This window comes from Falco peregrinus, chromosome 15, assembly GCF_023634155.1.
Source record: "Falco peregrinus isolate bFalPer1 chromosome 15, bFalPer1.pri, whole genome shotgun sequence".
NCBI classification, from domain to species: Eukaryota; Metazoa; Chordata; class Aves; order Falconiformes; family Falconidae; genus Falco; species Falco peregrinus.
Genome location: NC_073735.1, coordinates 2,461,633 through 2,485,994, shown reverse-complemented (window position 1 = coordinate 2,485,994; position 24,362 = coordinate 2,461,633). Strand labels below are relative to the sequence as shown.

Below are 24,362 nucleotides of genomic sequence, written 5' to 3'. Positions count from 1 at the left end.
GAAAGGGGTCAGCCACATGGGTAGGGAAGCAATGGTGCAAAATAAGCATACCAGAGACAGACCGTTTAAAAAGATTTACACGTGCAGAGAAAAATGCAAGGTGGAGGCTAGTCATCTGCACCCTACTGAGCACACTCACCTCAGAGTAACCCTCAGAAATGATTGGGCCTAAACTAGGAACTCTTTGGTGCTGCCTCTCAGCTCAGACTGAAAATACCAAATCATCATCTAAGGCAAAATCTGTCCCAGCATCAAAAGCCATCGGTAGCGGCGGCCTCCTGGCTGGGGCCAGCCCTGATTGGTGGCGCACGGTGACTTCATGCCGCCCCATTCATCACCCAGCTTCTCCCTCCCCGGTCCTGCAGGCTCCTCCTGGCCTACTTTACTACACTAAATCAGTCTGGAGCCTATTAGCCAGCCCAGGAACCGCTGTACGCAACTCCTCGGAGCGCCCTGGCACCGGCAAACCAGGCTGAGTGGAGCAATCCTGGCTGGGAGGGAGGGAGGGAGGGAGGAAAAACACCGCAGAGCTCAGTCAAATTAAGAGCCTCTGAGGGCTGGAAACATCACTGCTTGAAAGTGCTTATTCATACAACAGTGCAGCAGGCTGCGCTCAGGCACACAGCAGGCACCACAGCATAGTACACAAAGACCAGGGGCGCTGGCAAATCATTTACAATACACTGAATAGTTCACATACATTGAAAGGCAGCTACGTAGTCTCTGCAAAACCAAACCACTACACCTTGTGCACAGGTATACACCCCCCCCACACACAGAGCAGACCCTGTGGGTTTTAATATACTGACTGTTTTGCAGTCCTGCCATCAATGTGCACTGGAATACATAATGCAGATGTCACTGTTGTGCAGATGTGCAGTGTAAACAGTAAAGGGGGCCCAGCGATCCAGAGACAAACAACAGTACTTGGCACTCAACCCACCTCTAAAAAGGACCATCACAGAGAACACTCCCACCCAGTCCCGTCCTGGCATACAGGAGATGTATGTTTCAGGTATGTGTTTCTGTTGTGATGCATTCATGCAGCCACCTGCTTACACAAATCAAGGCTGACACACTTAACTTTTTATTTAGTATATTCAAATATACCAGCCTCATGCTCATCAGGGACATAAAACCCATCTTATAAGCACACCTTTTTCAGTCTCCATCCCAAGCACTGCTGTGGATATAACGGAGCTTCCACATACCTGATCCTATGCCACACAAGAAGACTATCATACCCCCCGAGTTAGTTACACTTACTAGGATGAGGGTTGTCATCCTTGTTGCACACTAGATGGATTTCCAAATACCTCCTACACTATAACGTTGATTTCGGTAGTCCAGAAAGAAACTGTAAGATATTCAGTGCAGACAGAGATGGATAAAGAGCAAATGTACACACTGTGGACAATCTACCTGCCAACTCCTCTTTTATGGAGCCACCAAATTCCCTTAACACAGCCTACTTGTGTAGCATTTTCCTACAAGTATTCATAGCAGGGGGTGGTGGTGGTGGTGGAAGCCCCAACAGCTTCATGACAGATTTTCAGCAAATCTTAAGCTGAAAAACCAGTAAAGCCTGACTTTGCAATTCAGAAAAAGTTGAATTTCCATGTTGCAGTCTCTTCACAGCAGAGGCTATCTGTAGTTCCAGCAGGGTGCAATAGCTCATGAACTTAGGAGCAAACAGGAAACATCTCCTGAGGAAGTCCACTTTTCCGAAGGGAACAACCCACTGTGACATACTTGAGGTCTGGCTTGGAGTTTGAAATTCTATAAATAGCTACAGCAATAGTCACATTAGGTCAGGGTTTGAGCTTGTCATTGCCTCCAAAAAGATACCTTACAAACTAGAAAGCATTGCTTGTTAAAAGCACTACCCAAAAATGTCACTGCCCCTTCAAATAGTCACACACTGTCACAACTCACAGCCGTTGGGGTGTCCTCCGTCTAGATACATTGTTGTGGCTTTACTAGAACATTACAGTTCTAGCTTCACACTAACCAGAGCAGACTCACCTCTGAAAGATTCATGATAACTGAAAAATTTACTTACTCAAGTACCCATGCAGTGGGAACAGGGTGCTCAGAAGGCTCAGACAGATTAGTTAACTAGAAAAGGTACATGACCTGCAGGCACAAAACGCAACATGCTACCTGCGAGGCACCACTTCAGCTGTTTGATTCTCCCATATGACAAGAACAAAAAGCCTACAGGCGTCGGGCAAGCAGTAAAAAAAAAAAAAACAAAAAACCCACAAGCAAAAAAACCAATCCCTGTGCCTCTGTGAAACATACGTGCAAAGCAAAACTTATTAGTAACTGAACTAGTGGGAGTGAAAACTGGAAGCAACTCGGGGAACTTCATGGCGAGAGAGAAAGAACTGCTACAAATAATGCCAGCAAGTAAGGAAGAGATAGTTCAACTGTTATGGACCTTCATGTACAGATGGCCAGGAAGGTGTGCCAGATGGACAAACTCCTGAATCCTTTCTGAAGTCAGCAATGTTCTGGAGCTCTACAGCCTCTCCTGTCAGAGAAAATCATATGAAATCACACCACCTGCAAGCTAGGGCACACCTCCATTTCCCCAGGAAAAAAAAAAAAAACCAAAAAACCAAAACCAAAACCACACACACCAAAAAAAGAAACCAAACCAGTCAGGAGGGACTCCCTCTTTGCTGCAGCAGCTGGGAAGTCACATGAGACTTCATTTCCAGAAAAAAAAAATGCATTTCAGAATCTTGGCATCATGGGAGCTGTAGTCACACTGTACAGAACGAAGTGCTTGTAGTAACCCATTTCTTTCTAAGCTATGTGAATGCAGTGCTTGTCACAGCATGCAAGTTAGAACTTGGGGTCTTGGGAGAACAAAATAGACCAGCATCACAGCAGAGAAGCAGTATCTCCAAGCAGCCTGGAAGAAGAGAAAGGAGAGAAGCTCCTCTCCGTCAAAAGGTGAAGAAAAATAATGCCCTATTAGAGGCTCTGGGGAGCAAGAATACTATTGTGTAAGGAGAAAGAGGGTCAGTGTCAGGAAGGTGGAGAAACTGGGATGATTCAGATTGTTACTGCTTCTTTCTTGAAAAGTATTATAACAGAAGAAGGCTGCTGCTTTCACAGTCTTTTGGCTCTTTTTGCTCTCATTGTCTTGCATGTTTGAACTTTTAACCTTCCATTTGCTAGAGATGGTGCAATCATCTCACTCCCCCCCCAAAGAAAAAAAAAAAAAAAAAAAAAAAAAAAAAAAAAAAGAGAGACTCATCATTCACTCTGAAAAGGGGCAAGCTAACAGAAAACTTCATGACTCATGGCATGCTTCATAGACAAATTCCTCCTTGGTTTGAAATCATCAGGAAATGAAAAGCCATCTTCTAATTTTTACCTTCCTTCGTAAATAGCTGGCAGCCACCAGCAAAAAGGCAGTAAGACTTTATTACCTTGAGCTGAAATATTATGGCCCGATCATCTCCCTTTTCATTTAGGTCAAGATATTCTAAAATAACTGATGGCATGAAATAAGTCACATCACACCATAGCCCAACACCTTAACAGAACAAGATTTTCACTCGGGATAATGCTGAACATCTGGTCTCTCAAAATCAGAGTACTTCAAAGTGCCTAACAGCCAAGACACTTAGGATCCTTTGTAAATTAGGAGCCTTTTAAGTGTATCAAGCTGATTCTTTATATGGAGTCCAATAGCTTTCATTCTTTGGGCTGGCACTGCCTCAGGATAATCTGTACACACATGTAGGTAGCACACCAGAGAAACAAAGCCCGTGTACACATCTGGACCCATGGGGTGTATAATGCAACATCCTATCCCAAGCAAAAACCTAGTCTCGCGTGTTTTAGATAAACAGGCCAAAACCTTGTAGCAAGAACATACAGCACAATATTTTGGCTTAAAGAATAAAAACCTTAGAGGAATGACTGCAAATTCATGAGAGGAAGAGAAAGGCCCTGGATCCTTCATTTCTGAAACCTGAGACAGAAGAAAGCAGCTAAAGCAGAGGCTCAAGACCCACTTCTTAAACACAAGCTTCCAGTTCGCAGAGAAGCATTTCGCATCAGCAGTGAAAGCCTCCCACAGTCTGAGTCACTCACTACCTCTTGCATGTTCAAGGGGTCTTCCAGTAGCAGTGGCATCACCAACAGGGTAAAGCAAAGGATGGCAGCCTGCATATAGGAATACAATACACAGAGAATGCCTGTTTCTCCCACACTGTCACATACCAGAGTTACACTTCATTGGGGAACCCAGAATAAAGATTCCTGAGGGGTCTGATACATGGCAGGCGCTGCACAAAGCAACAGCCTGCTCAAGCTCGCAAAAAGAAGTCTGAGCACTTACATGTCTGAGCCTGAAGCAAAGATTCTTCTCCAGAGTAGAGAAGTAATGAAATCTTACAGCGCTGGAAACTTAGTTAGACCCTTATGCCTCAAGCAGGCCTGTATTACATATAGTCTGCCATTTAAACAAGAAGGGGGTTGGGAGAGAGAACACACAACAGAGCATACTACAACCAAAGGTTTGTGCCAGGGTACTTATGCAGGAAGGGAAAACAAGCAGCAGATAAGGCTGAAGTCTTAGATCGAACTTGCAAGAGAACAGAAAAAAAAAAAAGCAGAGGGGCTCAGGGACAGACCTTATCTAGTACCATTGCAATGCCTGACCTTGTCAGGATGCATGGTGCGGGTGGGGAGACACATGCTGCCATCAGTGAAATGCACAACAAATACTCTGCAAAGACCAAGAAAGAAACTGATGGGAAGAACAAGGAAAGAGGAGAAGGAAAAGAAGAAACGCAGAGGTCAGTGAGCACTCACACGGTTACAGTCATCTGCAGAAATGGGGAAGCCTGTCCAAGTGCCAATGTGCTCCCCAGCAATCTGAGGAAGCGTCACTTCAGCAGCAAGGGAGCAAACACTGTTGAACTGAAAGAGGAGGGAATCCCAGCTTGGTCACACACGCACAGTAGTTTTGGGGAAAAAGCAGCACAGAGCGGTGACCTCAGAATCCACAGTGGAAAGATGTAATGCCACCATTGAGACAGTTCTAGGATGGCTTTTATTGCTATTGTTGTAGTCACTGCAGTTTGGCCCCAGAGGTAGGGAGCAGTGACTAGGCTGATGAGAAGGCAGAGCGCTATGGAGAGATCTCAAAAGAGCTTGATCTGCGCAAGAGGCACTGGTCTCCTTCCTCTGCTCTCAGATTTCTTCCACCACAGACAATTCAGTTTTAAAGGCACAGCTGCCTTTTAAGTTTCTGCCTGATGTGCTGCTACTATGGAATAAGATGCAAAAACCCAAGAGAAATAAGAGTTATCTATTAAAAACAAAAAGAATTTGAGGTTAATAATTACCGGAATGAAATTCAAGGCCAGAATTAACCAACTGCCATTTTTCTTGCACTAGGCTGCCCAGTACCAGGTGGAAGCGTGTTAGCTTTTCCCAAGTCTCTGGAAACAGGGGGAGAAAAACTGGTTTGAGCATCAACATCACTACCAGTTTTCTTCTTCATGAGAAGCATGAGTGTCTAGCTCAGAAGAAAGCCAGAGCGTGGCTTGCAGAGGTAAAGTCCACAAAAGAATGTTCCAAGCTCAGCTGACCCTTTGCAAGTACTTTTTCTGCTCTTTGCCTTTTCCGCTAGGACTCTGATCCACCGGTAAATGGAGCAGCCTGAACAGCCCAGTCTGAGCTATCAGGTCACCGCAGGACCCTGTACGCTTTCTGCTTGATGATTAAGGTGCTGCCCCCACCCCCAGCCTTCTCCCACCAACAAACCAGCACCAATTAACACTTCCTCCCAGAGACACACAGATGAGCTTCTCTTACTGTGTCCAATGCTTTGCTCAGTGGAGTTAGAACCTCAGGGTGGACAGAAGGTATGTAAAAAGAGGCTGGTAAAATATAAAGTTACAGCATGGTCTTTGTAACTTTTTGTGTTACAAATGTAGGTTTTTTTGTAAATTTTTTTTTTTAAACTTTTTTGTAAAAATTTTTTTTTTTGTAAAAACCAAAATGTCTTTGTAACATTTAACTACCTCATACATTAAGTACCTACACTTTGTGCTCCGCATTTCCGAAGAGTCTTATTTCTTATGGTCATAGAATGCAACAAGAATTAAGTATGTACTTACCATCACCACATAATTCCCCCCTCCCCACCCAGTGTTGTTTCTACCTCTTAATTTTGTATTGCAACTCATTTTGAATGCTTGGTCTTACCCCATGTAGACAGACAACTAAAAACTGTAAAGATGCACGTATTTTCCAAGGTAACCATTACAAATACTTGCATATGCCAAAGAAATAACACTAAAAGTATGGAAGAGACCACGATACAGTGTTTATGCGCTGACTCTAAAGTTCAGGAAAAGCTGATTTGTTCAGCGACTCACATTGAGAGCACCCTGTACAACAGATAGTAGTTATCTTTTATAAGAGTAGGAGGATGTTTCAGCAAGCAAATCCAAAATAATTTGAATTCCCAATTCAGACAAGTGCCCTTAAGATTTTGGGGAAATTTTTCTGTCCCTGCAGAAAAGCAAGAAGAAATATCCCGCACTGAGCAGCTGGGTTTCAGAAACAGCTGATGACTGCACTGTAAACAAGGGCCTGTAAAGGTCTCTGTGAGGGCAGCAGCACATGCATTCCAAGCTGAAAAAAAAGCTATTCCCAGCTCCCCTTCCACCACTCATATAACCTGCCACAGTCTCAGGGGAAGCTGAGGCAGCAGCACGGGTCAGCAGCACTTTCTCCTCCAGCTGCAGTCTGAAGCTTAGGCAGAACGATCAGTCTCCCTCTGTGCATTCAGCTTCCCTAAGCAATCAGCTAGGAAGCCAGGGCTGTGAACAGCGATGCCAGCTCCGATTTAGATATAGTATGGTCCCAGACTCTCAGAAAATTGAGGTGGGAGAACTAAAAAAAAAAAAAACCTATAAAATATAAGCCTTCAGTTTCTGCCCTTCAACATATGCCAGTCCTGTCTGTCAGTTTATCGACTCAACAAGCGGGTTTTAACTTACTTATCCCTGCAATACTTCTCCCCACCTAGTCACTTGAGCACTTACCTTTTCTATGCCTGCTGCATTATCAAATAAGTCACTATAAATTAGATCTTACTCCATCTCATCTCCAGGATTGTTAGGTAGAGCTTGAAAGTTTTGAGCTCTTATTAACAATCAAGGCAGATTAGAGCTGTAGCAATTTAAGATTAGAGCTGTAGCAACTTATGTGGCTACTGCCTCGAGACATCTTTCTCACTCTGCTGCTTGAAATTAAACCCCAGCACTAAGGGTGGCAAGAGACACCAGGTACTCCTTACAGACACCATGACCAGCGACTCAGTCCGCCAACTTGAATAGTCAACAGTAGCACCAGCTGAGACACCGCCTGGTCCCCTCCTCAGCTTGGATGTCTGGCATCACATTTTAGCCTTTTATTGTTGATTATTAAATAGATACACAGGCCTCGCTTCCACCTCCCAGGCAGTATTCTTGTTGCAGCACAAGCAAACTAGCAGGCTGCAACAAGGCTTTACTGTTGGTCAGATTCTACTGTCTGTGCTGCATCTCCTTCCTCCAGAGGTCAGACCACACTGCTCCTCCTCCATCAAACACCCCACACACACACACACCCCCCCCATCCTCAGGGCTATTTAACCATTTAGCAGGAACAAGCTACACCTGCACATCGTCCATGTCAATCAGCCCGCTGCCTCTGAGGCAAGGCCACAGCTGCATGTTATCAATGCTCATCAGCCCACTGCCTTCATTCCTCTACATATTCTGGAGAGCCAAATGTCTTCTTCAAACTGGCTTTTTGGCTCCAAAGCTCCACGAAGCAGCTAAAGGACAAGTTCTGTTATCTGCATTCTCCCGTACTGTATGTCTTCTCTATCAACTGACTGTTGGCTTAAATATACAGTTGCATCTAAGATCTTCTTTGGCTTCCACATAAATAGCACACCGGGTCCCAGACTATGACCAGGAATCCCAGGCACTGCTGTATACAAATATTACAAACAGATTTCAGTAACATGACAAAGTAGATTTGCAGGTATTTTGCCTGGGCAGGGGGCACAGAAGAGACCTGGCTGAAGACTGAAAATAACACAGAACTCCAGAATATTTGAGATATACATTTGATGTTTGCCCAGCTGTCTCCCTAAACACACACCCCACCCCCCCCCACCCCCCCAAGGAAAAGGGGTTAGAAAGGAACCTGAAGAGCTGTACGCCATCCAATCGTGTTTTATTTTAACACCACCTATGGATTAGTGCACTGTATTAATCAGTCATACCACATAAGATGGAAACAAGGAACAATGTACTTTTAGAGCTTTTCTTCGCAGTGGGAGCACCAGGTGCATTCACGATGTGACTCATAGGTACATCTTGGTTTCTGATGATACCTCAGTTAAAATGTTCCCAAGCATGAAGAAAGGTAGATTTCTCTGACAGGAAGACAAAGAGGTATTGCCTACACAGTGCCCTTTTTGAGGAAACGTTGCACTGATTTCTAGCATCAGTTTGTTTCTACAAGTGCTGTCAAGAAGAGATCACTGGGTACAGTTAAAATTCCTAGATCCTTCAAGTTTGGAGCACATGCAATAAAATAGGAAGGACAGTTACAGTCCCTAGCTGTTTCTCAGGCCACACCCCAGCTTATGTTGGCATCCTCATCAAAAAGGATACGTTCTACACCTTGGGAAACGCTGGCCTAGAGCTTTTAAGTACAAGTCCGCAATACAGGTTCTACAGCAGTCAATCCCTGCATCACTGCATAAACCTGGCTACACACTAACAGAAATAAGCATCAGGCTCCCTAGAAAAACCCTCACTTCTCTGCATCTTTGAAACCTCCTAGCTCTGGCTGTGAGAGGCTGAGATCAGTTAAGTTCTCAGACTCTCCAACGGCTAATTTCATCGCAGGACTGAAGTTTTAGTGCTGCAACAGAAGACCACAATGGCGTTGTCTGTCTTTATTGATCTTCCCCGTTATTTGGGTCAACAACTGGACAGCTTTCAGACAATCTCAAGAGGCCCTAAAACAGGCTTAATGCCAATACGTTCCCTCTCAGAATGCCCTCCTCCTTCTCCACATTTGGTACGAAGCGGAAGGAGGTGTAAGCAGAACAAATCTAAATTAGTCTTCTGAACAACCAGGCTCGCTCTCAACAGCCAGTTGGCATCTCACAGCAATGACTACTTGAAAAAAGCCTTGGGTAGAACATGCGAGCAGACAAACAAAGTTGGAAGTGTGATACATTCTGCACCACAGCCACTGCGTGACTGCAGCGCTCCTTGGGGGATATGAGTTAGCCAAACCTGGGTACTTCTAAGCAGGTTAGTTACACCAGGAGACCCTGTCCAAGGAACACAGGGATATATCTTTGATTAGCTCACGCCAAACTATAGGTAACAGCATGCTCTTCAGCATCCAGTTGGTAGCCTCACTCCCTCAGACCTGCTGTTAGCAACTCCGGGAAGGCTCCGAGGCACAGTGAACGTTTTGTTGCAAGGTGACACCAAGCAAACTGCTCAGCAGCTGACAGCATACTGCACAAAAAAGCCTGCTAGCAAGGGCCAAGGAGGCTTACATACAGAACTGGAGACCTATGAAAGGGGTTGGTTAATTATAATGCATCCCAGCCTCCTACCCCCTCCTCTGCCGCTTCTCCACATGCTTCAAGATAGCTGTGCTGCTGTATTATTCTGAGAATCACAGTGCTCCCGGAGGATACAGAGCTGATGGGGTGACCATTACTTAAGGTCTGCAAGTGAAGTGGAGTTACACAACAAACTTCTGCTCTTGGGAACAGGAAGGAAGGGTAAGGAGTCTGCCCAGTGTCTCAGATAAGGAGAAAGAGGGACATTAAAACGCCTCCTCACCTCCTCCTCATGTTCTCGAGCATCACGAGCTAGTGACGCAGCCATGTGAGGTCTGTCAGACCTCCTCTGCATTCAGTGATCTGAAAGGCACATTGGGGTTTATCTAGTCTTAACTAACACTAGCCCAGCAGAGACAGAACTGATCAGGCAATGGAGAAGCAAGATCCACATCTTGGTTTGTCCTGCTCTTACCATCCAGTGTTAAAGTCATGCCTTTTCTTGTGAAGTTACGTTACTGATCTGTACGGGGGTTCTCCCACCACAAGCTCTGTCTCAGAGCTAACTTTTTAGAAGGGAAATAGACAGATATCATTTTGCCATGACAGCTTGAAAGAAAGGGCCAAATTCTAAGAATTACTTCTTTTTAGTGATGTTAGGAATTCACACAATCTGTTTTACTTATTGTCTGAACAAAACCTATCCACGATGTCAATGAAACTGTCTCATGAGTGGCAATCAGCTAATGCCCAGAGGTATGGTATTAAACTACATTACTACAGATACGTAAAATAACCCTGTTCTCAAGTTTGGTCTGAACTCTTCAAAGCTTCAGGCTCCCATGCACCGAGCAACCACCGCCACCAAGTACAGGAAGAGGCACAAGGAAGCCAGTTAATCCTGCAAGGTCTTCTCCTCATCTCTGGCCCCAGTAAGAAAGAGGAGAGAGATCTGTCCTTCCATACCCCTCACGGTCATGGCGGGGGGAACAACAGGGACTATGGCCCTTGCTTCAAATCTAAGTGCTCTCAACTCAGTCTCCTTAACATAGAAAGGGAACAGGAATGGAGGAAACTGCAAGCATAGCACAATTTTGATGAATCAAATCCAATACTGACTTTCTACAAAAAGAACAGCCTTACCTCCACTGACAGCAGAACATAGGCATACTCTGCAATTAACAGCAGCCCATCTTCTAAAGAAAAAACAATGTTGGCATATGAGCAGATGACATTTCCATTCACAGTAACTCTACTGACAGTAGCCAATCTGGCATTCCAAGTGGAAGAGACCTGATCTTAAGCTGCTCTTGTCTTTTACAGCAGAGAACCTATCCTGGGGAAGCAGGAACAACCAGAAGGTGAGGGGAAAAAGGATACTAGCTCCAAATCTAAATATTAACCATCTTTCCTACGTGACAGATGAGACTTGTGCCATTCTGGTTTAACTTTCTATTTAATATTAAGTCAAACTGACTCAGAGTTTGAAGGTAGATGCAAATCCAGACTCACCCTAAGTTATTGCAAGAGCATCAAGGTTCTTTTCTAGGACCCTCTGAGAGCTCATCAGCCTCCAAGTCTTCTCCACAGCAAGGTCTTTAGCACCACTTTTGGAAGCCTCCCTAAAGATGATACACGAGGCGTCCATCCATGACTGATAAAAGCTACTCAGCTATTTGACATACTACTATTAGGACCCTTCCTACCAAGGACTCAAAACTGGGGCATCCCTTACAGCTAGCACTGCTGGAAGGAGTAGTGAGCTAGTCTCCCCTGATCTTACACTCGTACTGGAAAGCAGCAGCTGGCTTCTACTTAGCCATCACCTTTAAAACAGTATCCACTCCCTTTTAGTCCAGTAAGCTTTTCTCCTTCATAAAGCAGGAGGCCAGTACTACGCTGCATGGGTTGGCATAGCTCAGGTGACAGAGATACTGCACTCTGCTCCTTGCAGAATCATCACATGCAGACACACAAACAGGTCCCTGGGCTCTGTTAGCCCCTACCCTCCCCTTCCAGGAACAGGCCCAGCATGCATGGCCACATTTTGCTCTCTGTTCTCACCAGTCTATCTTCAGCTGCCCTAAGCAATGGAAAAAAACCCTCCACTCTCCCTGAAGCCGCAGAGGTAGCAATCTTCGCTGTGCCTTAACTTGCAGGCGAGCGGGGCACAGTGTGTGTGTTAGCGCCAGCCTCTTTGTATCAAGGGGAAAGGGACACAGGCTAGGAAGATGCAGCATAAGCAAGCCCTGGGTACATAAATAAAATATGGAATTTACCCTGACCTCTTACACACACCCCAAGGATGTTGTTTTGGCACATTTCTAAAGTCTGACTTCTATGATCTTTATACAACTTCCTGGGAATCCAAGCAGCCAACAGATTTTCATAAACTTGTCTATTTCTTAAGATGTTCCCTAATCTCCTTGCAAGCTCTCTTTTGTGATTTTTGGTCCATTATTTGAGAAACCCTTATTAGCTTATGCAAAGGAAAACCAAGCCCTGCAGGCCTGGATCTAGTAGAATGAGGTACTGCACAGATTAAGAGCTTAATTAAGCTGCAGCCAAGATGTAGGACATCGCAAACTTGGAAATACCTTAACATACCTAACTGTTTTTCCCCATTTCCTCTATTTTGATATGATCTCTAATATAAATTTTGATTTACATTTAATTTTTTTAGTTAACTATTTTTATATATCTCTTCTGAACTGCCACTCACTTTCCACCCCTCCATTTCTCCATAGCCAGATAACTCTCCACCCCTGTATTTTCTATGCTCTCCTCTCCAACAGTCTGCCTCCTCCTTAGACTGAGTACGAGTCTAAGGGCTGATTTTTCCTCTAGTTCAGTAGCTTAACTTTTAATTAAAACATACTCTGCATCCTAAATTTGACGGCTACATCAGTGTCATGACAAAGAACAAGTCCTTGGATCAAGCAGAAGCAGGCTCATGAACTTGGACTTAATCTAGATGAAAGCTCAAGGCAATTCACACATAACCTTGTCTTGTTACAGTGATTACCGAGTCTGTTGCGTGCACACATCATCCCCAAATCTCTGGCTGTCTCCACCCCAACCGTACCTACTTTTGGAATCACTTTAAGTCAAGCTGCTATTGTGAGCACAATTATTTGGACACTCAGTAACTCAGTTCTGCGTGTCTTGGTACTTATAGAGTTGTGGTGTTTCAGCATCTGAGCAACTGTCACTTAACTCCCCACCTCTATTTCCCTGTAAGGCAAAAAAGAAATTCTCTGTATTTCATAAAGAGGAACATGAAACGACTCACCAAACTCACGCAGGCAATCGGAGAACAAGAAGCTGAGCCCTAAGTTCATACAAAACTGACTTGTGACACTTTCTAGCCTGTCCCACTAACTTCCCCCTTCTGTGGCTCTAAAAATACCTATAAAGCACAGAGTTACCCCAAATATAAAATAAATACCCCAAAATAAAATCTGTATAGGCTCCCTCCCAGCATAAACCAGGCACGTTAAACACACAACAACTTACATGACTTTGCGGAAGGAAAGCTTTTTCCTCAGAGAAGATACACACAGATGGCAGACCTGCTTCGCTGCTGTGCCGCAGGATGCCTTCTCAGGGTATGGGTTCTGGCCCATGGCAGTACTTGACAACGTACAGGCCACCAGCAGCACTCACACCTCAAGAAAAAGAATTGCTAGGGAGCACCGAATGCATCTGCCAGCAGCAGGACAAGATTCTCAGTCTTCTCTGAAAAGACTTGAGGGTCGGAGCATGGTCCTTGGAAATCTGTCACTGAAGTTAACTCCACTAGCAGCACCCCCAGTACCATCTTTTACAGTAAGAGCAGGGTAGAGTTCAGATCTCAGCTATGCCTAGTCCAGATTTCAGCCATCCTCAGCTATGTATTCCTCTCCATTTTTTTTTTAATCTCAGAGTCACCTTAGCAATTCAGCATCCCTTTACTTTTGGCCAGAGTAGCTTCTTTCAGCACTTCCCCAGATGTACTGAGGTTGGTGCAGATCCTCATTTGCTCTCTGCTCTCATCCTCCAAGTGCAGCACACGCTGCTGTGATAACAAAGGCAGTGTGCCAACAGAAGGTACACCTTTCAGTATATGCCACATGGTTTCTTGCTTTCCCTTCTGCCCTACTCAGCTCAGCTTTTGTCACAGCTTACAGGACTGCTGAAACCCTGGGTGGCTGTGGTTTTGTTTGGCATTTTAAGTGGGTTTTTTGGTTGTGTGTGTGTTCTGTTTTGGTTTTCCCTTTTTTTTTTTTAAAGAGCTGCTGTACAACATTCAATTGACCAAGTGATCAGAACTGCCTGTAGGTCTTTGTATCAGAAGCAGAAAATTCCCAACCTGTGGGTGGAGGACCTTTTGTTAGTGGTCGAAAATACCACTATAAGAGCAGTAAGACAGACCCTCCTCATTCAATTTTCACAAGTCCAGCAGACTCAAGATGCCTCAGAAAAAACCTTCAGCTTTGTTAATAGGAATAGTAAATAGCAAGCTCCCAGTGGTTTTGTTAGCCTGCTCACTAGTTCATGTCCAGCTTCACACCTTACATAAAACTCAAATAGCATACGAGTTATTTTCTGGTTAATTTTCTTAAGTCCATGCCACCAGGAAGGCTATACACCAGTGGAGCCTAATGTAATTGCATTAGCAAAGGAGGAAAAAAACCCGAAGTAGCAAAGGCAATTTGCTATCCCTCATATGGATCATTCTCGGATCAGTATCCTCCATGAAAACAGAAGTTACTTGCAATTAAATCCTGGCAGCAGCAACATTGCTGGTCCCCAATAAGAAAGGTCAGCAGGCTCAACATCACCCTGGCTCTGCATAAATAGGTCTGAGATCTGATTGTGCTGCACCTAAAACATGTCCCTTCCGGACAGGAAGGTATTCTTAGCACCAGTCTGAAGGCTCCAGTTTAGTTTACATCTGAAGCAGCCAACACTTCCAAATGATTCCTTTCTCGCTATACCCAGAAATCCCCCATCCAAGTATTAACTAATAGTGTTTAACCTGTGAAATCCCAGATCAAATGGTACAACAGCATGCACTACACAGAAGCAGCCCAGGTATGACTTAAGTACCCATCTGCTTTGCTGCCACATTCTTTGTTTCCTGGTTGCAAACACCACTCCCCGCTAGTCAATTATGCCAGGCTCCGCAGTACCAGAGAAATTGATAATTGAAGCGAAACATATGGAGGAGTGCTAATTCTGAGCCAAACTCTGTTGGGATATCAATTAGCTCTTCAGGTCAGGATGTTCTCTCAAGTGAGTCAGTTCCTCAGATGCCTACTCAGCTGCTACTCAGTCTTTTCAGTCCATTAGCCTTTGACATCCTAGCAGGGAATCTGAGTTCACTAAGCATTTGCCCTACTACAGTTAGTAAGAAAGAACACTGACCTCAGAGACAGCTTATGTGGAATAACTGAGTAACAGACCTGAAACAACCCTCTTCTGAGGGACCATGCCCAGACACAAGCACGCAGAGCGCAGGACACCACGTTCAGAGGCTTCTTGTAATCCACCACGCAGCAGCACGAAGGAATCTCAGCATAGGCCCTGCTGTGGGCTCACTCTAACCCTCAGTCACAAGATCAGCCGAGTAAAATGCAACATAACTCCACTGTGCAATGCAGTAACAAAATAATGGGTATTTCAGAAACCAAAGTCCAGGTGTAACACTGGATCCAAGGATGGTAGTAGGGAAAGAGGCCTGCAGGAGCAGGCCCAAGATAAAAAGGTGGAGGTAGCTCAGGGCTCATAGCTCATGCACAGCAGAAGAAAATGAAGCAGGTTAAGGCTCAAAAGATGAACTACAAGACACAGCAAAACTCTTAATCATATGGCTCCGAGCAAAGCAACAATAATAAATCATGCACACAAGCAAGAATTCATTTTTCAACAGCTTTTGTGCCAATGCTGCAATTTGAAGCAGCCATTAATCAACCTGAAGTACAAGAAACTTAAGTTTCTTCTGGAGCTTCATGGCAGTTCTCATCCAGCTGCCATACATGGGCTCTAGATACCTCAGGACTATCACAACATATCAGAAGTTAAATACAACGGTCAAGCTAAGGCTTGGCTCATCCTTGCTGAGGACAAGAACCACATACAAAATTTCACTTGTGTATTTTCAAGGATCAGAGTTGCTAATCATCAATACACAGCAAGTTTGATGAAGCTATCTACACCAGCTACAGTTTTGGGGAATGAGTCTCGAAAGAAAGCACAGGCTACTTCAGGAGTTATTTGTTCCACAACCTCTACTTTTAAATAGATGAAAAATGCATCTTTTTAGACATTGTAAGAATGGTGTAAGACCAATGTAAATCACTTTTCTTGCCACACAACTCTGAGAAATACAGGGAAAATAAACAAGGACCTGAGCTAGCCCAGGCCATTTAATTTCACCGAGTAGTTTACAGCAGTCACCCAATTCAGCCACAGACTTACCTGTCCTCGCGCATATGAGGGCTCAGGAATCGGGACGAGTCATCATCGTGGCTGCTTTGCTGGCTGCTCTGTTGGCTGCTGCAATATGAGATGGGAAAACAGAAGCAATTAGACAGATTCATGGAAGTCCCTATGAAAAACTCTGGTTTAAAGCCCAAAAAAGAAGAACACTTCGTACTTGGGGGCGCAAAGAGAGACCAACAGAAGACAGTAAGTTCATATATGACTTACAACAGGCATGACTGGTACGAAGCCTCTCAACCTCACTTCATGCCATTTTCCTAAGAACCTTCTGAAATACAGAAGTGACCTTACACATTGCCTATACACAGTGTTTCATCGTGCCATCCCAGAACAAGGTCTTACAGCTTAACATTCAAGTATCTAACTGCTGCTTGTTTATACACCCCCCCACTTCAGGCAGCAAAACAAAACAGCAGTTAAAGCAAACCCTTACTATGGATGAAGCGGCCAACACCAAACTCCTGGTGGAGAGCTGCATGCTGAGCCCACAAGATGTCACTCTCCCCCTTTAAATGGGTGTTGGGGGGTGTGTGGGTGTGTGTGTGTGTGTGTGTGTGTGTGTGCAACGTTTTCACTCCTGCACATCTATTCTAACGAGTTCGTCTTAGTCCCTTCTACCAGCCTCCACCTGCTCCAGGGACTCATTAGTATTTCTGATTCTCATTCCTATAGCTTCATTTCTTTGCAATAACTTTCCTTCGCGCAGCAGATAGGTCTGATTCTGCCTGCAGGTAACAGACTGCAGCGCAGAGAGCAGATATCCCTGGGCTCGCTTTAATCTACTTTGTCTGGGTACCACTGGCTACGGAGTCATGGCAACACAGCTTTAGCACAAACTGCACAGTCCCACCTGGGACACTGGGTACACCTGCCTGAGCACACAGGCTGCACTAAAAGTGCTGTGCTTCACTACTGGTAGGACCTAAACTGCTCAAATAAAACTACTCAGGTATACACATGCACGCTTGCAATCACAGTTTCTACTGCACTGTACATAATTCTGCAACACCACATTGCCCAAAGGCACAAAAATACAAATGCAGTATCAAAAAGGATCAAATTGCATCTTTTCATTTTAAAAAGCAGTAATTCTCAGCCAGTGAAATCTATTTTGGGGGGAAAACCACAGTACTAAAACACTGCAATAGTATTTTTCTGTGAAGTCTACATGCTTGTTTTGGTTGTGTTTTTTTTTCACCTGGCCTGGACCTTTTTAACCACTAGAAGGAGGATCCTGCCTGCTGGAAAAAAAACACACGCTTCTGCTATGCAAGAAGCATTCTCTTAACTTCTGTTTCCATGTCAGCAATACAGTCTTTCCCTCTTTAAATTAATTTCTAAAAAAAATTAACAGACATTTTTCTTCTCTAGACATACTCAATGCTCACACAAAGAAATTACAGCTATTCTTACCTACACCTGCTTACACTTTACAACTTAACTACAGAAAGGATACCTCAAGCAGTAACAAGTGTATTGACTTGAATAAATTAAGTCCCATACAAAAAAAAAAAAAAAAAGATTACCATCACAGAATACTAACAGAGAAAATACTTGAAAAGATTTAGAAGTTTATGTATAATCTTGTCTTCATATTCAAAGGAATGACAAAACACAGCCAAGCAGGCAGGGAAGGAACTAGAACCAGCAAGCACCCCAGTGACAGATGAGAACTACACGCTCTGGTACTAAACAACATTCCTCCAGCAAATCCGTACAAGTAAATGGCTCTAACAAGCCCCCATGTTCACTTTTCAGGGATCTGAACCCTTCAGATTCTTGTCCTCCTCCCCACAAAGTATTAATTAATTTGTTTTCTTGCAAGACTGTTCATAAGTTTTAAGGTGAGCACATCACAATCCTTTAACATGACCATTTTCCTCTTTTCTTCTTAGAAAAAAATAAAAATAAAAAGGAGAGAAGGGGGAGGACTTTCTCTTCCCCCCTGAGATCAGAGTTTTTGCCAAAGACATTTGCAGTTTCCTCTGAAAAAAAGCCAATGATTCTTATTTTCAGCAGCCACCTTGATTCTGACCAGCTGCTTCTCTGAAATCTTCAAAGACTCCATCTTATTGAACGTGACATTTCTGAAAAACACAATAGCTGTCTTGGGGACCCACTTAGCATTTGAGAGACATCACACACACCTGGCACTGTCCACTTTTTACTGCCTGTTCAGAACGTGAAGCAAAAAACTGTTCCTTACTGTTAAGATAGAAAGGAGAGCAGGCTAAAGCTTATAGAAGAACAAAATCAGTATTTATGAAATCCTAAAAAAAAAAAAAGAAATTAAATTCACCTTTGATATTGGACGTACAAACTCACAAAACTCATGCAGCATTTATGACTTTCAGCTACAGAGTCCAAGTATGTGCATGGTGCAGAAGTCATAGGCATGCGTCTTGTGAGGACACATACACACAGTCCCACAGAGCATACTTTGCTTGTTCGACCATTCCACAGTGTATGGTTTTACTTTTTTTTTTTTTTTTTGCAAAAGCCTCTCAGCAAGGGGACAGATATAATTTTCTCCTCCCATACCCACATACTTAGTCATTGTTTTCTTAAGTGCCTCACTGTAAAAAGGATAATCAGAGAACCAGAATTCAATATTGGCTTCAAGCTATATATCAACAGCTTGGTAAGAATAATATACTCCAAAAAGCAAAGAAACATCTTTCCTGTACTTCTGAGCTTAATTATAGCCCAGTGAACTAGTTTGGAAGGAGCACAAAAGGAACCATGCTTCCCCTCCTAATTCAAAGGATTTATCACCCTTTTGATATGAGAAAGCACGGCAGGGACTATTCCTATCATGTGTTTCTTCACAGAAAAACCCTCCCACAAAACTTTGCCATGTCAATTCAGATCAAATATAACAAAGCTTACCAAGGGTAGAATTCCCAGTATATCACAGTCCAACAATATAGCACCTGCAATGCTGGTAATCCAATGTGAAAGTTTGCTTTTGGACAGCTATACAAGATGAACCTTAGACCTTTTCATGCTCATCCATCCAGAGTTAAACTTATTCAGAAAGGCCTCCAAATCAAGGTTTAAAATTTAAAGGAATCCAAATATTGCAACATACCACCTTATCCCCTTGTCACGAGTGAACACAAAGATTACAAGCAATGCAACTCAGACCAGGAGAGAGAAATTAGTTTCTACCCACTCATCTATTTGACAGTACTCAACATGAGCTATGTTTCATGATAAATGTTTTGTACAGAAGCTTCGCAAAAGTTTATGAGCTTTTCACACAACGAAAATAACTTCAACATTCTGAATATTCAACAGTGCAGCTCTTTAAAAACCCTAAAATCTATACAGCAGTTGAAATGCAGAGCCTATTGTTGTATTTACATTTTTAGTCCATTTTAAGTTGAACTGCTTTTAAGAAGACAACGCTCCGCTGAAATGGTATAGCAAGTCACTAAAGTAGAGATAATATAAGGAGGTCAAAAAAAAGGTATGGTTTGTACTGAAGAGTAACATGGGGGAAAGCTTTTAGATACAGTCATGTCAGTTCTGTATCTGCAGAGAAGGCCAAAAGCTGGTTAAAAATCCCAGAAAATCAACAAATCAAGCTTATGACATTCCAAAGCTCAGCAATAATAAACATGAATTTGGACATGGTTAAATCTTTGGGTGCACAGGCCCAGTGTGCCCCTTTTCTTGTTTCAAAAGATGCTAGACATTACTTTAAGGCTTATACCCTGTGGTTTTTCCTCAATTCTCATGCAAACATTCAGACTTATAAACTTGCTCACTACTTTAAAAACCGATTAAGAGTTTTAAATGCAGGTTAAGCATTAATTTTAACCATTAAATCTTTGAAGAGTCTACTTCCACTGCTCCTCCGTCTCACTGCTCCCAAACAATTTACCCAGGTAGCCAAGTACAAAAGAAACATTTTTCTACTGACTGAAAAACAGGCTTTCTGATCACACACACCACCAAATCTTGTTCGAATGTGGAGATAAAAAAAAAAAATCAACAGTTTTGCACCATGTGCAAGACTTCTGTTTGCTGAAGAAAAAATAAGAGTCAATTATACAGTGGAAGTTTTGTATCATTTAAGAAACAAGTGTATCTTGACAGGTGTATGAAAGAAAACAGATCCTCAAACATCTTCAAAATCAAATTTATATTTGATGTTCTACTTCTCATTTTCTTAATATCAGCTCAATTGCCAGTTCATCTTTCTATCACATCAGAAGACCCAACCACCACAGTTCTACAGAAGAATTACATTCCTAAGAATGCTTATTCTGTTACCTTTCTGTTCTACCACCTGTAATTTGTTACAAGTCTTAAATAGTTTTTACTGACTTCATGGCCCATGTACACACACATATGCTTAGATGAACATTCAGGAGACAGTTACACTAAAGAATCATCTTTTCTAATTCTTGCCAGCTGTCAATCTAGACAGACTGCAGGTACTTTAAAAAAAGTGCAAAACTTGCTTTTTTTTTGTCTTAAATATTTAAAGGCTTCTCTCTCACTTGGTCTTGGGAATTTATGAGCTATAAACTAGATTTTGTCCTATTCTTATCCTCGTGCTTTTTTTATTTTTTAATGTCTCATTTTGTTCTGAGGTTTCAGTCTCTGAATAAGGCAGAACCAAGGTCTCTTATTTTATGCATGAATAGGCTTTTAAAGTTAAAGCAGATCATCTACTAGAAGATAGGTACTTGTCCAGATCTCACAAAGTTCAGACACTCAGGTCAACGTTTGCACACTAGGAGCCTTCTGGGATTTCTATACCCTCTAGATGTGGGTGATAAATCCACTGTGTTTTTATATCTAGAGATGTGTTTGGCATATTTTTATTCAGAGAAAAAATTTTCCAGCAGTGATGCATGAATGAGGCATGCAAAGGAACAGGAAAGAAATGGCTGTTATGGAAATAGAAAATAGAATCAGTTAATGAGTTTGGAGAATTATTCATAAAAATCTGTGTCTTTCAGCAGGCTATTGTTATCCACAGCTATCAAGCAAGGTTATGAAGCTGAGTATTTTGTATTCATTTTGCTTAATTAACCTCTGTATTCATAAGGCTTTGGGTTCAGTATTAAGAATTTCAAAAAGGAAAATAACAGACAACTGACAATCAGGTATACAAATATTATTCAATTGCTTTGAGCAACTGTGCCAACAGATTTTGGAACTAAAAGCTACTAATTATGAGATTTCACAATACACGAGTATTTTCATCAACATAGATTTGGGAACTAATAGATATGCAGTTATAATCAATAGAACAGTGAACATGCATCAAGGTTTCTGTTAAAATTTACAAAGCTTTTTGGCTATTTGAACAACTCAAGAGTTCTTTTCATCCTTACAGCTGCAAGCACAAGGACTTGAGTCTACCTGCCTTAATATATCCCAAAATAATTTGGATATCTGAACAACCGCCGCCAGAAAAAAAAAGGTATAGAAGTACTAATATCTGGTGAGAGTTATGGTCACTTCCAAGCTAGCAAAGAAATTACATACATTGTGCCTTTTAAGTGGTATTCTTATATTGTCAAAGTCTGTATTATTTTAAGCCAGAATTTTAAGTCTAATAGAATCATAATGAAAACAGAAATTTTAGACAGTGAATTTCATGATGCACAAGTAGTCTTCATTTGAAAACTTTTGCGATAAGTGTTCTTTGCCCATCTTTCTTTGGTGACATAAACACAGAATAATAAAACCAGACTGAACTTTAAGACTCAGGTGTGTCAGAAAAGATCCCTCAGTGTTTTCCCACAGGGGCCTTAGAACCTTGTTAAACAGTTTTATCGTTCAGTTTCACCCTCCTGCTTTGCTCATCCTTCCCAGAACATAGCCCCCCTCCTCCGATTTCTCATGAAACAGCAGAAATAGACCTCCCAGTCCCAGCTGCCTAACAGTACCTCATTGTCCTTGGCAAATTAAATTCCTGTCATCAAAAGCTCTATGTTACTATGGTTGCACGGATACGTAAATGACTGTGCCATGACAAATGTCAAGGAACTGTCAGTTGGAGGGGAAGAAGAAAAGAGGGTAAGTGACATGAATCCAGATATCACTGACCTAAGTTCCAAGGGACAACAGTCTCTCTCAGCACAAGGGCTGTCATTTGATAGACCTAAAGCTTTCAGTCTGTGAATTAAAAACCAAGAACACCTTCAGCTACACAGCTTTCCCACAGATGCTGCAAGTTCCCACTCTCAGCACACAAGTGTAAAGTTGTCAGGGGAAACATATCCTTAACACTGAAGGCACCAAGCTAACATCAGGCTTTATTCAAAAAGTTAAGGAGGATTCATGTTCAGCAAACTAGTTGCTGGACTGAGACCAAGCCCTATGGGAGGCAGGTACCACAACATGTCAGGGACCACAGCACCTTTCTGTTCACATAACCCTGCTCCATCTAAGGACTGACTCTGAAGGAGTTTCTCCAAAGCAGCAGGCACCAAGCGCCCTGCTTCTGCACACATTTCACTGAACTTGAGATGAAGATATGGAGAGGCAAGAGGAAAATTTGTACCCAAGCTTATGTAGTGAATCAGTGCAACAAATGGAAGGCAGACTTGGAAGGCGAAATTTCAAATGCCTTTTTTAACCTAGACTTGGAGCATGCACTACCTGGAGCCTCATGTTGGCAGTATTCCTGAGAACCAAAGGGGCAGTCCTACTCCAGACCTTCATATCTTTTTATTAACTCGATTTCATAGATGGGGGGATGTAAAGCAATGTTTACAGTCTAAACCCATTAGTAATGGGCAAAAAAGATAAGGGGAAAAGATAGTTGTGAATATCATGTAGGCCATCACCATAATTAGTACAAATTGTGTCCTTTGCAGTCATATTCAGAATTGGAGAGTCAGCGTGAACCTGTAGTAGTCACCTTCTCTCCCTGCTGGAAAGGGTTACAAGGAGCAGGACAGGCAGGTTTTCTCCTCTCACTGCATTCATTTTACAAATGAAAACATCAACCTTCACAGCTGTCAAGGCAAGCCCTTCCATCAACATAATATTCAACAATGAACAACAGACATCTTGATTTTCAAAACACAATCCAGTGGAAAACAACTGTGGTAACGAACACGATAATTAATTGTTAAATACCACTGACAGGCACAGTGCTGTCTAAGACATGACATTCAGACAGTCCAATGGTAAATATTTGCTGACTAGATAAGATCAACAGCATTTAAATTCCAGGCTGTTTGTAAATTACTCAATTTTGATACTCATGTGACTGATCATCCTAAACCACACAAATACTGAAAGGCAAATGTTTAAAAAGAAAATCAAACTACTGCACAAAGGCAGTAAGATTCAGCCAAAACAAAGATAAAGCTGGTGGGATTCATATTCACTTGGTACATGTTATCATAAAAAAAATGACAAAAACCCTGCAGTTACAGCAAACGGTACATCAGTACTTTTCATAAGAGATACACATGCCTCAAAAAAAAAAAATCAGTTCACTGTAAACAGAAATTAGGTCTTATTTGAACTTGCAGGTTCAAAAAGAAAAACAATTACATTAATAGCCAAGTTGCTACTGAGCCATCGTTCAGGCACTCTCACGTTTCAAATTAAAAAAGATATCATATAAATGGAAGGTTGTGCTTATGGACTTTCCAAAGCTACCAAAAGCAGAGAAAATGGGCTGCTTGAAGAGATCTATGAAAAAAACCTCAAACTTTTCCCATTTTTGCTTTAAAGATGCAAAAGAGTACGTATACCCAACTATGTATTCAAGTCCCAAATTCAATCCACAGGATATTCACACATCACTCACAGTGCTTCCATTTTCTCCAGAAACCAAAGTTTTAAATAGTTTAAAATATTAACAAGGATAGACATTCTAAACACTTGGGACAGTATTAAAACACGTAACAAAATCAGTTGTGCCAACACCTCTCTCCACTTCAAAACACACCACGTTTGACATTTGTCCTCCCAAAAACCTCAGTCAACTCTAGCTACAAGCAGAACATGAGAAAGATGCGACCCATTTGCCTCTTGCATTATGAAATTCCTATGGAGCTGTCAGTTCCTTACAGAAATAAGATTTCAGCAAGAATTTTATCAAAGCTCAAAAAAGCAAAAATGAACCAGCAACCCCAGTATGCACTCATCTACCACTTCCTGCAGCAGCTTGCTCCATTTCTGACAGAGAAGCCCTACTTCCTCTCCTCTGACCTAAAACTGAAACATGTGAGATGTTCACGAACACCAGAGAAATCGAGGACTACAA

At 42.5% G+C, this 24,362-nt stretch overlaps 1 protein-coding gene across 6 annotated transcripts in view; it reads right to left on the bottom strand.

Moving 5' to 3' along the window:
* The window catches only part of GRAMD1B (GRAM domain containing 1B), a 141,661-nt gene that overhangs the window by 75,547 nt on the left and 41,752 nt on the right, over positions 1 to 24,362 (bottom strand). For all 6 annotated transcript variants that reach the window (XM_055819253.1, XM_027785455.2, XM_055819249.1 and 3 more), the window contains exon 2: positions 16,088 to 16,165. In XM_055819253.1, coding sequence (XP_055675228.1) covers positions 16,088 to 16,165 — 78 coding nt within the window. The remainder of the gene's footprint in view (positions 1 to 16,087; positions 16,166 to 24,362) is intronic.